The sequence below is a fragment of the Lathamus discolor genome, chromosome 1 (genome assembly GCF_037157495.1).
Source record: "Lathamus discolor isolate bLatDis1 chromosome 1, bLatDis1.hap1, whole genome shotgun sequence".
Taxonomy (NCBI): domain Eukaryota; kingdom Metazoa; phylum Chordata; class Aves; order Psittaciformes; family Psittacidae; genus Lathamus; species Lathamus discolor.
Genome location: NC_088884.1, coordinates 102421581 through 102438859, shown reverse-complemented (window position 1 = coordinate 102438859; position 17279 = coordinate 102421581). Strand labels below are relative to the sequence as shown.

The 17279-nt window shown below is 35.5% G+C and overlaps 1 protein-coding gene across 3 annotated transcripts in view; it reads left to right on the top strand.

Moving 5' to 3' along the window:
* LRBA (LPS responsive beige-like anchor protein) overlaps positions 1–17279 on the top strand; it is a 401889-nt gene that overhangs the window by 362800 nt on the left and 21810 nt on the right. For all 3 annotated transcript variants that reach the window (XM_065688455.1, XM_065688463.1, XM_065688444.1), the window contains exons 51-53: positions 2679–2741; positions 5971–6126; positions 10014–10181. In XM_065688455.1, the coding sequence (XP_065544527.1) occupies positions 2679–2741; positions 5971–6126; positions 10014–10181 (387 nt within the window). The remainder of the gene's footprint in view (positions 1–2678; positions 2742–5970; positions 6127–10013; positions 10182–17279) is intronic.

Below are 17279 nucleotides of genomic sequence, written 5' to 3'. Positions count from 1 at the left end.
TAAAGTAAGTAGCCTAAGAAACCGCTGCCATCAAGCAGTACTTCTGTTACCAGTTTCCAGATTTGCTGCAGAACTGTTTTAAATTTAACATGTCAAGACTAAGTCCAGTTCATTGACACAGCATGCTCTTCATATGTAGACTTAGTTTCTTCTTAAAAAGTTAACCTTAACTATTGTGTAGTAAAATGTGTAGTACACAAAAGGTTTGTAACAACAATGTGTTGCTTTCCTAGCCATCAGGCACTATGCAAGATGAGTAAAACTGTGTATCGCTCTGTGATCGTTCTAAAGTCACACTCTTCCTCTTTGTTTTTCACTCAGGTGGAAGTCTGAACCATATCACATCAAAGACAAGTTTTAAAGCATGTAGAACTTGTCTGAAATCTTTTCTGCTTTTTCTAGTTTATTATGAGCACCATATTCTGATGGTAAAAACACATTCTAATGAGGCTTAGAAGATTAAAGATATAGGGAAGTCTGTATCTTCTGTAACTTAAACATCCCAAAGTTATTAGGTGCTTATGTATTTGTCAGTATGAAAGGAAAACAGTATATCCATTTTCATAGCAACCAATCAAATCAGCTGTCCTTTAAAAATATGTTGGACTTGAGAACATTGTCATTTTATTTTCAATTCCAATGTTGTCTGATCTTAAAGATATTCATCCTTCTTTCCTCCTTTCCCTGTGACAGTCTGATGCCCAAGCCGTGAAAGGTAGTTTATTTCAGTGCTATGCAGTAAATCTTGTCAAGGGCTTTTCAAGAAAGGGAAAAAAGAGATTCTACTGAAATAACTTAACTAGAAGGCATTTGAACCAGAGTAATACCCACATCACTGAAATACCTACCAAGAAATCTGGATCTGTGGTCCTTGACTACATTTTGAGAAAAGCTGGAAGATTCCCACTCTTTTCCCTAATTCTCACAAATTACATCTCAACTTTGTATGAATAGAAACATCTATGCATCAATTTACTCATCCAAGAAATGCTCGAAAAGAAAGGGGGGAATGAGGACTTGTCTAGATAAGAAGTTGTGAGCAAGAACTATGTAAGGGGCTATTAACATTTGCTTGAAAGGATAGCAATATCCTCTCATACCTTGGCTGTGTAATGTTGGGTATATAGTATTCAAGGCTTTTAAAAAATAGTCTTTGTGGACATACAACACTCATGGGAAAAGAAGAGGTTCCAAAGTGGTGGGAGTTGATTTTGATTTTCTTGTAAGTCTGCTGGTGGTGATCTGTGAGCAAGAAACCAATTGTTGAGTGTAGTAATTAACTGGTTTGAGTTGAACAAACCTTCAGATTTTAATCTTTTTCCTGACATACTGAGAACAGTAAGCTTTAGTTATATTTTTTCATTTAGAGGTATTTTACACTTGTCTTTAAAAAAAAAAAAAAAGCTCAAGAAAACCTATAATTCAAAACAAACAAAACGCAACTGAACAGAAATAAAACCTGGTAAAAAACCCACCTCATGCCACCTCTTCGAGAGCGCACTGATCAGCTGCAGGCTGTTAATGGAGTACTGTGCTTAAGATATCTGGGTATGAACTCTTGAGACTAGTCTCCACTGTTTTTGCCTTCAAGTTTTATACCTAAGTGACTTCTGCTCGGATTAGATATCATTACTATTCCATATCTCATCCTGTGGGCTTAGCATTATCTTTACTAATGAGGCATCATGATAAAAAAGTTAAGTTGCCAAGTTGTCACTGATATATAGTTAAATATCTCATTCCTACTTTTGTGTATGAGTTTGGTGGCTTTCCTAGCATATAATGGCACTGGTACCCAACAGGGTACCTCCATCTTGTCATATTTTTTTTCTGATAGTGATTGCAGCATAACTTTGACTTATCAATTACTTATGAAACCATTCTATTGATACTGATTTTTATATTAAACTACAGATAGTCAGATAGAAAAATCACAGGTTAGGTGTTCATCCATTATTTTTGTTCCACTTCCAAGAATGTCTTGTGGTCTGTTGGGGGAGGAGAGTATGTTTGCTTGCATGTTTGTTTTCAGTGAGGCTATGGGGGAAAAAAAGTTCCTTTTTTTTTTTTAAACTGAAGGAAAAATTCAGGAGGTAGGCATTTCACTGGTGTGCCAGGTGCCAGATGAAATGTAGGTCAGCAGAATTATATATTAACTTCTATGCAAAATTGCAAATAAATGGGTTTTGGTGATGGATGAATCTTGAAATACTGGATGACTATGAGATTTGCCTGTCTGCATTATAAACTGACTTTAAATAAAAAAAAAAAAGTCCTTTGTGCTTCACTTGTTCAAAGCAGAGCTTTAAAAAGTAAAGAGGGATATAGTAGTTGCTACAGTCAGCAGATGGTTGTTACATTTTGCTGTCAGTGCTCTTTACCACTTAATTTTGTTTTGTTGCGACAGGAGAGGTTCCCAGTAAAGCATCTGCTAGAGCTTATGGCTGAGGACCAAAGCTGCTGCTGATGGCATACATTCAGAATAGCACTAATCTAAAATAAATGTTTAATAAGCAGCCCACAAAAGCACCTGGAATTTTGGTGTGCTTTTTTAATTCATTTGATACAGAAGGATCTCTAATAGTTAAAAAAAGGACATAGCTTTGATTTATAAAATGTATGTGATTTCACGTATTAAAAAAATGCAAAGTTTTAAAATCTTCTTTTCTAAATTCCAGCTCATCAAGGTGCTGTACAAGACCAGCCTTACCAGCTGCCAGTGGAAATCGATCCTCTCATAGGTCTGTCACTTCCTTCTCTCTTTGCGATTCATTAAGCTCTGTATGGTGGCCCTGAAGTGTAGATTACGGTTGTTTTTCACTTGCTGGTTGCTGGGAATGGAATTTTCCTGATAAACCATTTGCATGCAAATTGGAATGCAATGAGCTGTGGCTATGCTGGTATTTCATCAACTCCCCCTCGTTGGTTTGCCTAATTTGAACAGGCCTAGGACGCGTGTCAGTGAAAATTAATATGGATGCTGTAATAATGTGTGATTGAGAATGTGCATGAAGTACTGTCAGGATAATATTGGATCTTTTCATCACCCAGACTTGTTGATGAGCAGGAGCGAGGCACGTTATGATGAATTGGTGCACTGGTAATGTGATGGAGCTCCTTTGCTGAGGAAATTTTCATAATAACAGTGGGGTTCTTAACTGCGCCGTGTTGTGAAAAATAAAACCATGGTGCCAGGGTTTCATCATTAAAGGAGATCAATCCTTTCTTCATAGACCTGCTGTTCAGGCTGAGGGGATTAATGTGTAATTGCAAAGCGGTTTCAAAGTTGAAATATATTGCCCACTCTGTTTTAGTATTGAGATATTAGTATTCATTTTTCAAGGGTATTGCATCTTTTGATCAGCATCGCTAGTTAAATTTGTGTATGTTTTTCTTTTATTAAAAAGGGGCGGAGGAATGTCTCTTATTTAATGGCTCAGTGTAATAGATTCAATTCATGACTTTTTATTATAGAGGTTTATTAGTTTGTATAGAGCTGATTTCTCCATTAGTATGGTTAGTTTGGTCAGTTCTTTCATTACAGATCCAACTTTGGGGAGTGCATACTTCGATGATTATGCAGGGGCCTGCAGCATGGCAAACGGCAAACTCAAAACAACCTAACCCCATAATACATTCTAGCTGTAGGACAGTTCACAGGAGCAAAGAAGACAGGATTCCTCCTGCTCCCATTTCTACTAGACTTCAAACTTAGCTCTGTTTTTAAAACTGTCCTCTTCAGGATGGTTGCTTAAGTGAAAAAGAGGTAAAGTGGCCAATTATAAAAGCATGAAAAAAATCAGAGCAAAACCGAACTTGTCTGGATAGGTTAGATTGACAGGTTTGTCAGCTAGTGAGAATTAATTTCAAAACCAATATGCATATCACAGTAGGAACCGCACTGTATTGGTCTGTAGATATAGACTGTTGCTGTGTAGCCATTTTGCTGGGTAAGTTCTATGGTAATTAAATTAGGAACAGTGTGGACATACTAAACCAGTTTATAGAGCTGAGAAAATGTTTTTCCAAAGTTTCTAAAATCAATTCCCATCTGAATAATGCAATATTTGTAATTTGTAGTGAGGAGGACATGTGCTGTAACTCTCCTTCCTTCCTGAAATAGATCTTACCAGAAAATTGTTTGGAGAAGGAAATGTATATTCTGCTTTAAAACTTGATATCAGGTAGACCTTAGAAATATAAACACTCCAGAAAAAAACAACAAAACCAAACCACAACCAAAATTGTATTGGCCCTATCTGGTGATTTTTCTGCATATTGTAAAGAATTCTAGAATTATAATTCCTTTTTTAGTTTTGCCTTTAATTTAGAAAATACTTTGACTTTTGTTTGGTATAAATACCTTTAAAATTAATGTTCACAGTTATGAAAACTCATTTAAGGAATCAGCCTTGTGATTACACTGGACATAGTTTAAAAGGTTTAAGGCTTTCTTTGTCACTGTTTAGTAGCATCATTGGGTATAAGCAAGTAATTATGTAGATAATATTAAAGGTTTTTAATTGTGGCTAGACACATTTACCTAAAAATGGCACCTAAGAGGACCACAAAATTGCACTTTTATGATTATAGCAGGAATCTCATTGCTGTCCTAGTTGTACAGAGAGATTCCTGCTGTCCTTCTTTTCCAGTTACACTGGAAGATGTAAGCCAGCAGTGTATAATATGGCATTAATTCTAGACCAGTTTTTGAGGTGAAGTTTTTTGGAGGTCTTATCTACACTAAATGTATCAATCTGGATGTTTTTGGGGTGTTATTTGCCATTATTTCATCATACAGAGCACTTCACTGTGCATTTATAGTGCGCTGTTGTTACTCTTTAAGTGGTCCCAAGCAGAAGCCTAGGCCCTTTTATGTGTTACCTGCAGAGGAAGTGTCAATACCTTGCTAAATTATTTGCTACCCGTATGGGCAAGAGAGTATCAACATTTTAAATGTAGCAAAAGCATAAATAAATAAAGGATTTTGTATATAGTATATGGAATTGGCCAAAGAGTTAGGGAATAGCTAGCCTGTGAGAGTGGAAAGAAGGTAAAGAACAAAGAGTAAAGAAGAGCTCAAGACCAGGACACATAGGTTGAGGGGACCACCGGGAATGGAAGTAATCCTGTTCTGAGCAGTTGGAAGACAAACCCAGGCCTAGGAGAACTTAGTTGCCTGTTATGGGAGTCAGGTTCCCTCAGCACATTAAAAGATCTTTCTACAGTGTGGAATTTTCATGATATGTATCTATAGGAAACCATATATCTGTATGCATACAAATCAGTTAATAAGGACAAAGTCTAATATGAAAAATGTGTTCAGTAATTGATTTCTGTCCATTATGTGGGTTCACAAAGCAAGATTATCTGGGGAAAATAAAACAGCAAGTGGTCAAAGTAGGGTGAATATTTTCTCTCAACCCTAAAGGAGATTGTGGAGATAAGATGGTTGAATTTTGTGCAATGCTTAAAAAAGTAGTAAATGGTAGTGATGTTTACTGCAGGTATTCTTTTTAAAATTACAATGCTTGCAGTGAAATACAACTTGTGTACGGTTTTGAAATCATAATTCCAATGTTGTCTGCATTCAAGCCACTATATAGTATATATGTTTATGTACTGTCTTCTAATTGTATTCCTTTCATCTGTTTCTTAATTTCCTATACTAGAAGGGGGGAAGAAGCTTATTACATTTTTATTTATCATTCTTTTTTTCAGTCTTTCATTTATATTTGACTTAAAGAAGGGGGTTCTCCTACTTTTGAATATATACCAGAAGGAATTATCATTGTTCCAAGAAGTGTAATGAGTATTTTATAGTAAAGGTAGAAAGAGAATATCCCTGCCACAAAAAACAAGTAACAGCAATGGGAAATAGTTTTGGTGTGAATGTTAGTTTCTAAAATATGCTTTTGTTCTGTGAATGTGGATGCTAAAATTTCTTGATTTGTGTGTATTTCTGCTCAGCCAGCAATACAGGTATGCACAGGAGGCAAATCACTGACCTGTTAGATCAAAGCATTCAGGTGCATTCCCAGTGTTTTGTCATCACCTCTGATAATCGTTACATCTTGGTCTGTGGCTTCTGGGACAAGAGTTTCCGAGTTTATTCTACCGACTCAGGTAATGTATTTTTAAAATATGGGACTAGCCTAAAAGAAGCTTTGCATGCCCAGGGAAATAATTTTTTCTTAGAGTACTTACTTGAATTTAACTGGTTGGTTTTCAGTGCCTGAGAATTTTTTTTAAGGAAGTACAGGCAAGCACCACAGAATAAGAACAGAAGTGAAGTCTCAAATCTGGTGAAAGAATACTTATGAAAGCTTTTGAAAGCTATACTATAATAGAAAAATTGATTTGGAGCCACTAAATTCTTTCATATAACATAAACTGATCGATATAATGGGCAACAGTTAAATTAGTCTGTCAGCTGGCATGTATCCAAACCATTGAAGTCATGCATGTGTCATGCTAAATAGAAAAGAATTTTTCAGTGTAAGAGCTATAGGAATTTAAAAGCCATGGAGCCCCAGAAAAAATAGGTATGAATTTTTTTTTGCCTTTTTATTATCTTATAGTGGGAATAGCAACCTCACTGCAAGGTACTTCTTTTGGATTAATGACCCAGTGTGGTTAATGTGTGTGTGTGTGCTATCAAGCTTTCCAGTAGGTTATTAATCCCTAGGGAATATCCTACATGTTTGTCATCATTTCTTAAATATATTAGTTAATAGTTTTTTTCACACTTGGCAAACCAAAATACTTAACAAAACAGGACGGTTTTAATGAAAATCTGTTAAAATGAGATCTCATGGCATATTTTAGCATATCTGTCATTTTTTGCAATTTTAAAGCCTTATGTATAAATGAGAAGTTCCAATTACTTCATATTGAATGCCTACAATTCATTATACAGACATCTTGTTAGACCCTTCTTCGTTTCATATTCTCATTGATGAAAATAAATTTACATAAAACTGTGAATTTAAAGTAGTTCTTCAGAAAAGTTAGCAGTAATAAATTAATTGTCAGTGTCTATTCTTGCTTTACATGAACAGAGAGCTAATTCTTTCATGTCAAAGGATATATTTTACTTTACACCTATAGAAGGAACTTGTATGATTTTGGTAGCTTTGTCCTGTATCAGCTGAACTACAAATACCTCATTATGTCCTCTGTGTTTAAGTCAAGAACCCCAGGCATCTCATTACTACCATAGCTAATTATGATATAAACCAAAATACAGTTGTCAAAATAGTTGCAGAAGATTTGTGTCTTCTGTGTGTCTCCTGTTTGTCAGTATAGAAACTCTAGCTCTAGCATAAATCAAGTGAATTCAGATGTACTTTATTTTGCTTTGAATTAAAATGAGAATGTAGTACTGAAATACTTTGAAATCAACAGAACAGCAAGGGAAAAAGGTGATGTGATCAGTAATGCCTAGTGGCAAGTGATCGTAAGCATCGAATTCAATTATGTTTTAGCACTCGCAGGAAAAGGGGACTTTTTTCCTATTAGATTTTGGGTTTCTTTGGGGTTTTTTTAACAGGAAATACTTTTAACATAAATCACGGGTTCTCAGCACACCTGGTATAGCAGAAGCACAATAAAACCTTCCTCCAGCAGTGGGAATGATTTCTAGACAGCATTTTAGATTGAGTAGTGCAGAGACTTGAGTCTTACTTTTCTTTTAGTTATTCTTAGCACAGCTGTCAAATAAAACAGTAACTAGAAAACGTGTTCTGCCAAAAAGGGCTATCTGAGTCTGATACTCCTATGTAGACAGGACAGCTCATATTAAAGAATACAACAAAGTTGAGGAACTCTTATGAGATTAATAATTTTTTAAAATTACTTTTACTCATAGGAAGAGCAAAATTATTTTTTGTTGTGATGGAATTTATTGAACCTTAGCTGCACAGTTACTAAGTAAAACTAACATGTTAGTGCAACTACCCAAACAAATAGCCTCCAAAAATGAATAGAATAGAATAGAATAGAATGCTATTACAGACTCAACGAGATGAGTAAAAGACACGAACCCTGAGTTACTCTCCGTTCTGGTACAAGGTAGAGCTGCACAGTAAGTGTATCTTCCAGGATTTTGCCCCTTCCAGTCAGAAAATGCTCACGTGATGGTACTTCATTTCACAATTTCTCGTGGAGGATTAAACTTGCCTAATGAGTTTTTTCAGTGTTGTGCTTTAAATCTGATGTACAGATTTCCTTTAAATTGCATCATGTGATCCTCTTGTTTTTTCATATATTAAAGTAATTCATTCCCCCTTTTTTGTAGATGCTCGTATCTTTCTCATGTTTGGTTTTTGTTTCGTTGGTTCGGGTTTTTTTTTCTTTTCTGGATTTCTCCACTTTAATGCAGTTACCTTTTCGATCTTCTGTTACAGATCAGGCTTTTAATATTATTTTTGTTCCTTCCTCAGAACCACTTCCTTAAGTCGTTTGCTACCGTTAGTGTTATTTAGTGGCTGGATATGAACACAATGCCTTTGTATTGAGGACTATAAAATGTGTGCTACTAGCCATATTAAATGAGTGGCTAATTGTCTTTAATTCATGCATCAAAATATTTTATTAAGATGTGCTTGAGTCCCAGGTAAAATTTGTGTAACTACTTGTCATGTTGCTAGCTATTTTTAAAAAAAACTTTTCAGAAGATTTTATTTCAGGTACAGAAGTTTGCATTTCCTGTTTCTTTTTCAGCCTGTGTTTTTAATCCCTCCAAAGCCATCACTCTTTTCCCCTTCTGTTCTTCCTCATTCTTTATTCAGCCTGAAGCAAAAATTGGTGCATGGTCATTTGGGCTGAGGAATCTGAGGTCACGCATTAATGGCATCACATATCACACTTCTATGTGTCATTAGAGGCAGAATTTGGTCTGGCCAATGTTACCTGAATGGGCCAAGTAGGCACACACACGTAATGTGCGTGTATGTATCTTTTGTTTTGTCTCTACAAAATCTGCAGTTACTAACCTTCAGTAAATCCAGTGAGATGGATTTTAGTGCTTACATTCTCATCTCATAAGGTCACGTATGCTGCTGGCAGGACACATGATGCGTTTTACTGTGTAGGAGCCAGGCTCTGGCTGGGTGGTCTGGCAGAGATCTACTGTGGGTGACCTTACATGTGTTTCCTCTCCCACATGCAAATCCAATATGCATGAGTGGATCCAAATTTACATTTTCCTGAAAATATTGTCCTATTTAGTTAAGGTTAAAAGGTGGTAGTCATGCTCATGTTTATACAGACTCTTGGATGGCTCATTTTTAACTGCCTAGGCTTTCCTTTCTTTTTAACATTTATGTCTTTTACCAGCAGTACAAGAGTTTGTCCTATATGCAGTGGGTAAGAGAGTTTTTTACAGGTCTTTCTTCTGAGGTTTTCTGAAATTCTTAATAGGGAAAGATACTGGTAGAAATTATTGGCAAGTGTCTAAATGGTGATGGAAAAACCTGGGTACAAGAGTAATTTTTCATCTAAATTTTATTTTCTCTGTTTAAGGAGATGCTCAAAAGCTGCATATGCTGTATTTTCTAAGAAGCTCTTGCACTACCAGTTTCTTCCGAGTCCTAGGTGTTCTGTAACTTCTGACTGCATTTCCCAAATCATCATCAAGTTTGCTTTTTTTTTACTATTCATTACTTTCATCAGTAAATGTATCTTAAACTTGCCTTAAAAGAGAATCCCATCCTGTTTCCTGTCTTTAAAGTGAAGGTAAACATAAAAAAAATTAAAAAAACTTCTAGCATGATTGGCCTTTGAATAAAGTATAAAATTTATGGACTCTAAATATTTTTTGTATGGACTGTATGGACTAATGCACTTTTAACTCAGTTTCCACCAGATCAAGAAAAAAAAAAAAGTACTCGTTAGTTCTTTCTGGAATCCTTTTTTTTTTTAATAAAGAAAATATTTCTGGAGATAATATATGTAGTTTGCCTTAGATAGAATGAAAGCATAGTTTTAAAGCAATAAATTTTATGTTTCAGGTAAACTGATGCAAGTAATATTTGGACACTGGGATGTTGTAACCTGTCTTGCTCGTTCTGAGTCCTATATTGGAGGAAATTGTTACATTCTCTCAGGATCGCGTGATGCAACATTGCTGCTCTGGTTCTGGAATGGCAAAACCAATATCATTGGTGATAACCCAAGAGGTAAGCAAAACCAGAAAAAACTGTTTTATAAGGATGCTGTCTAAAAGTAGCTTCAAAGAGTAAACATTTTTCATGACAAAACTTCAGGTAACGTTAATGTCAAAGTACAGTGCTCACTTTTTATTTGTAGTTGTGATTATTTCTGGTTTAAAGAATTGAGGGTAAACAGTGCTTGCTTTGCAACACAAGTAGAACTATTTTTTAAAGCTATAGAATACTGAACATTACAAATATATTTCTTTTTCTTGTCACTATTCAATTGGGAATGAGTGGCTCTGGGAGTGAGAGAAGGGAATTCCATTTTCATATGTCCTGCTCAACCTGACAAAATCTTTTTCTCTCAACATGACGATTTCATTAATTGTTGTTTAAAACAAACAAGACTGTACATTGCTCCAATGCAGAGTGTATTTTATGCAACTCTGGTCTTAAGCATATAGGTTCTCACAGCTGTACTGTTACGCAGACAGTGAATTTTAACTTAAAGGTCATTGTAATGAGATGTGTAATGGCTAGAGCAGGACAATTACGTGAAAGAAGGACAGACACATGGGACAGATTAAAGAGGCAAACTCAAAACTTTTTTAGTTTAGGTGCTACGTGCCTAATCCTCACTCTGACGTATTAGGCATTTTAATTGGTTCCAGTGCAAGCAACAGGGTTCATACCATATAACCAAACTAATAAGTCAGAATAACCCCGCTTCAGCCTAATACAGTTTTAACCCCTCCCCACCCAAACTCACCTTGCACTTGCCAAAGAATTGAATCTCTTCTGTCTTGCACCACTTCCCAGGAAATCCCAACTCCTTTTACTCATTAAGATACTTTTTTTTTTTAACTCAAAATTTTCTATGGGAAACAATGAAACACTGTGACTGTTCAACCCTGCTGTGCCTGCATTATATAACAGGAAAGGTAGAAAGTGATCTTGTTGTTATGCCAGTTTCACATCACACAAAAAAATAATTTATGATTCCCAAAGCAAAGAAAAAGGCAGACATGCAACTTGAGAAAAAGCCTGAGTGAGCCACTTCACAGGAGTGAGAGGCTTTCAAGACAGCTCATGAGAGTTTACATATGTGAATAGAGGGGTGCATCATAGCCAGAGATCCTGTTCAGCCACAGAGAAAATGTCCTGAAGAAAAGGGGTAAGAAACAGTATATTCTATCTGTCTTAAGAAGAGTGTTTTTAAGAAGAGTTTTCTCCCATACACCCTTTGACCTTGTTTAAATATTAGTGAAAACATACCTGCTGCCTGCCGAGGAAGAAACAGACATCTGGAAAACAAGAAGTATTGTTTATCTGGCATATATTGCAGTTACAACTGGTATACAATTTCATATAATGTAAACAGTATCTAACATCTTCCAAATTAATCAGTTTGGTAAAGTTTGTGTTCCATACTCAAATCTGTTACTCAACTGGAGTTATTTGAATTTGAAAAAAAAGAGGTGGTTTGGCTGAAATTGCATCCTGTGAACTAGTTCAAAGATGCACAACTAATTAATATGAGAACAAATATCTGAGTTTAACTTGCAAATTATTTGATGTTGACTGTGAAAACTATTTAAAAACTGAAGAAGAGACAGAACTGCAGTTCACACAGTTGCAGAACCTTCAGGTGGAAGATGTGAGCAAACTATTCCCATGTTCCTTCCAATAGCACGATTCAAGAGATAGGAGCTTTTCTAGGGTGTAGCTAGCAGAATTTTATGATCATCTTTAAATAAATATGGCTTTGGTTGAGGACGAAATCTCTGTGAATGCTGTATATATATTTTGCAGGCCGTCAGTTTAAAGAAAATGCAAACTCTGCACAATTTTTTGCAGAGTTGTAAACTTAGAAACTCCTGAAAGTCTGTGAAAGGAACTTAAGAGCTTGACAATCAAGCGAACTTGTAAATCCTGAAGGGCAAAACTGCCCTTTTGAGGAGCAAACGCTCTGGTTTGCAGCAATGAACATCTGTAGATGTCTCCTTACAGTGTTTTCAAAGCCTGTAACTGTTGTCCATCTTTGTGAATTCTCAGGCCTGTCCTGGGAAGTTCTTGTTAAGTATTTGCCAGTCTTGCCTGCTTTGTGAACAAGACCTTGAGGCTATAGGCTCCTTTATGACCGTAACAGATCACATACTGAGATTCTATACGTAGTATCTAACTAGAAGAGGTAGATTTTGTTATAATCTGTTGACTGTCTTCTCTAATGTAAATTTCTAACTTATTAAAATTTTGCCATTTTTTGAATTATAATAGGCTATTTTAACTACTGTTTAAAATTGAACAATAGCTACATGGTAAGTCTCTTTGTTTGCAGTTATATGAAACTTGTACTTTTAAGGACATGCAATGTCCTGTGTTTACTAGTTGCCATTATGTAAGCATGCCTGGAAGCCCTTGATATGAATTGGAATCTCATGGCACTATACGTAGACCTAGACATGTGTATAGTAAAAGACAGCTTTTGCTTCAAAGAGATGGTAATCTGGGGGGGTTAATTTTTCCCAGAAAGAGCTGTCTATAGGCATCTCTGTTCAGTCAAATTTTTTTTTGAGAGGCGAATAGAAAGAGCTGTTTCTGCTTAGTTTTGATTTTGTCGGAAATGGAAAGCGCCAGCAGACTTGTTGGTTTTGAGCCCTGTGCAACTATAACTTCCATCCATCTGTGGGATGCTAGGTATTTAACTTGTCTGATGTATTTTTGTATTAAAAACTTACGATTTTCTACCTCAGAATATAGTTTATTCTTGCTTTTGATCAGCGCTCTTTGTTGGAATTTTAGATACTCTCAAACTTGATACTTCTTTCCAATTTTTTTCTCTGTTTAAGTATCTCTAATTTCCATCTTAAAATGACTTCACAGCAACATGCATCCAATGGCACTGTACGAAATCATGATGCCAGAGTAGTTTCAACAAAAATAATCTAAACCAGGAGCATTTCTTTCCTCCTTCCCTAGTACCTGTTGCATCTGATATACATCACCCAGCAACTAGTATGATCAAGCTACCCTAAATACTGTCCCATTGGGCACCCATTACTCCCCCATTTATATTTTATTTAGGTTGCTTTTTCTGGTTTTGTTACTTCAGGAAGCAGTTGAGCTCTTGATCTCTGGCATCAAGTATTTCTGTTTTAGAATGGTACTTAAGTTGACAAACCAGGTAGGCTATGGCATATGTGATAAATGTTTTGTTCGATATTCTTTATTGATAAAATTGTCCTTGAGGACAATTTAATGACCAACTGGACTGTATGGGAAAATTCTTTACGGTTTTGGTTTAACAGAAGAACTATATTGCTGAAATACTCACTATTTAAATTGTTTAATTCTTAAGATGACTTCTAAAAGAAATTACACCTATGCAGTCTCACTGTCTAGTTTCTCCCTAATAACTCTTGAATGCATTAATCAATGTAAACTAAATTTGATTAATTTAAATCTCAAAGATACGAAATTCCTACATGAGACACATCTACTGGAAACTATTTTTATTCTTCACAAAACAGCTTGATTACATTTAGGTTAAGTCCTTTTTTCCTTCTCAAATTAAAACCTGAAATTCAAAAGAATATTTCACCATGCTCTTTGATCAAATGTAGGGTTTTTTTCTTTCTAAATTAATTGGTTTTGAAAATGTGGAAGCATGGCAGTACTTCGCTTTGGTGCACAGGCCTTTTCTGGTGCCGAAATATTTCTGTGGATAGTCTCTGACCAAGCCTAGGAATAATTCAGAACAGAGCAGAGAATCTGAAGTAGTTCTGTCCTTTAGAATAGCCCTAAGCCATTTTGAGGTCACATTAATTAGCATAATTTACTGTGGAGATGTAAAGTCACTTTGCATAGTGTAAGGGGCATTTTTTTTTCTTTCCTTGTCATGTGGCTTGCTTTGGTGAGGTGGGGGATGTAGAGAGGGGATGATGTAACCCTCCACATGCTACCTCTTGAAGCCCGTGTGTGATCTGTATCACAAATTTGGCTTTTGCATTTTTAAGAAGCTTGGATCTAATAGCAAGGTACCACTTGGAGACATAAAATTATGCTTCATGACTTGTGTTTCTGAATAAGGTGGTAGAATGTGTAGAGGTTACTGGGATAGGGTGTTATGCTTGTGAAAAGATGCCATGTTTTGCACTTGTCTGGCCTAATTGAGTGGAGGTGGAGAGGAGTTGAGAAATGGGAGCTAAGGGGAGGAACTATGTGTGATGGCTTGAGAAAAGAGATGAGAGAATTCATTAGCGTACAAATGGTGTGCATCACTTTCAGGTCTGACTCTGGCTTTGAAGCTCAAGTGGCAACTCTTAGTGTTTGGACATTTCCTAGGTTGAGGGATTGTATTTTACTTTGTAATCAGGGAACCATAGGAAACAGGAGGCAGGAGCTTTGGTCACCTGATCTATTCTCTTGTCCCAGAGAAAGCTTAACTACACCAAAAGCATTCTTGACTGATGTTTGTCCAACCTTCTGTTAAAAACTTCGGCAAATACATTTTGGGGCATTAGAAGACCTATCATTAGCAACCTTTTGCCAGTGTTCAGCTTAGTATCCGGTTCTTTTTTTGCAGCAGCTGCATTCTGTCATTTCTTATATGTTTATTCTTTGTGTAGAGAACGGATTATTTATTTCCTCCTTGCAACAATTTCCAGTTATTTGGATTATCATGACCTGCAATTTTTTGCTTCCAGATTTACTAACCCTATTATTTCTGTCTTTTGCCATAACTCATGCTTTTCTAGGCTTCTGATTTTTTTTGTGTGTGTGTTCCTCTCCTCTTAAGTTGTGTCTTCCTCAAAATAGACCCAGTAATGCAGTTAAAGCCTTTCCAGTTATAAGTAGAAAGCAACCTGTTTTATAGACCAGTACTTTTATACTTCCCTCTGTAATACCCGTTTCAAAACAGCATGATAGTGTTAATTCTTTAAGTGTATAAGCCAATATAAATTTCAGTCTTTTCTGAAGACTCACCATCTCCTCAATTGTTTCTCCTTTTCTGTGTAGTTTGACTGTGGAACGTTGTCTTCAAACTTTCTTAATTGTATATTATTTTAGACTGTTTCTCCAATTTATCAAATTTGAGTATAATTTTGAATTCTTATTGAGTACTCCAGCACATTTGCAGCAACTCATGTCTGCAAATGTAATTTGTAGTTTTAGTCTGTCAAGTTGGTCATTAAAGAAAATAATAAATAGTACACACCTCAGGAATGCCCATTGATACATTTGCCATTTTGACAATTAATAGCTTTCTGAATATAGCTTTCCAACCAGTTTTCATCTGATATATAGCAGCATCTTCTAAACATGTGCTTCCCTATTTTCCGTAAGAATTTGCCCATGTGAAACAGCGCCAGAGTCCTTAGGGATGTCAAAATATATGATGTCTCCCTGGCCACAGTTCCTGTAACTGCCATTGCATGAAAAAAATTGCTTTGACATGATTTGTTCATAACAAATCCAAATCAGCTGTTACTCATCTCCTTGCTTTCTTTTAAGAAACTGTGTGTGTGTACATATATATATATGAAATACTTTCAGATGTATGGCATCAACTATTAGTATTGGTTGCTTTTAATAACAGACCAACTTCTCATGAAAACATAACGTATTTCTGTGTTTATAGGATGACTGTTACTCCTGACATCGTTACTTGCATCCCATCTATGCTTGGGTATCCTGGTTTTGTCCTTACTTGATCAAACATTGTCTTTTACACCGGTTCAGAAAAAAGTCTCATTTATTTTGTTCTTTCTGCTTGACCTTCCTGTGTTTACAGTCATTGGAGAGCTTTAGTTGTGCCAGGCTTGTATCCTCTTGTCTGTCTTATTCTTCTGCGGTACTGCAGTGGTTTTGGCTAGTATCCTTACTAATTTTAACTTTGTTTTTCTGTAGTCTTAACTTGCCATGTATCTGTAGAAACCTATCTTCCCAAAATGCTTCAAGAATCATCTTCTTGTCCTTGTTCTTTCCCTTATAAAGCATATTGGACACTCTTATACCTTCATCACTTTTATGTAAGTCCCTTTCACCATCATAGTTTTCTGTTTCGCTATATTTGTTATAATCGTATCTATTGGTTAAAATCATATAATATTCATATTATTCATTAAAAATATGAATATATATATATAATATAAAGAGACTGTTCTGTTGCTTTCAAAATATCTACAGATTGTTCATAATTAATTTTTATTTTTCATATTTGGAAAACAAAAAGATACCTAATTCAGAAATTTTATTTCCTTCATGAAATCAAGGCTTGACTGATTGAAGTATTCAGTACCAATGAAATGTAGAGTCTGTGTATAACTGTACTACTGTTGCTAATACTAATGTCCTCTCTTCTGAGTTACTGCATTGATCTTCCACACATGTAAATAAACCAAATTATGTTACCTCTTTTATGTCATCCCATGAAACTGGAAAATGTTACTCTGTGTATGCATCACATTTGCATGATGAGGATTAAGGGGGTACTTTCGTTGCATAGTTCTATATCTTTTAAAGGGTACTATATTCAGGTTTTCTGAAGTGTGTTAGAGAAATGGTTTTAGTAGTGTAGCTGTGTAGCAGGGCACATGTGGATGTAAGCACATTATTTCATACTTCAAAAAGTTACAGGATTTAACTGAGATTTAATTGAGAGGAATCATTGAACACTTTTACTACTTCTAACATGTAGAATATCAGATTAATTTTTTAAAATGCATCATCTTTTCAATTTATAAAATATGGAATTTCCCAAAGGGTTCAAAATTCAATCACCAGATTCCTGTTTTGCCAAAGAACAATCTAGCTAATATCCAAGCTACTTCAAAAAGAAACTGTATTTTATTGGGGCTTTTTTGTAGCTGTAATTTCTAAATAAGTATTTGAATACCTAAAAGGCTTGTTATCAACTATCGTTATTCGTTAATTAAACCTATGGTCTTGAGATGAGAGAAGTCATTAGTTTTAATTGTCATAGTAATAATAGCAAAAGAGAAAACGTCTGTCTTTCATCAACTGCTACACACAGTTTTCAGTTTACAAATTTAAACTTTTTGTAAGTGAGCGCTTGGTATTTAAGTAGATAATGCAGGTGACTTAAACATTGAGAGTATG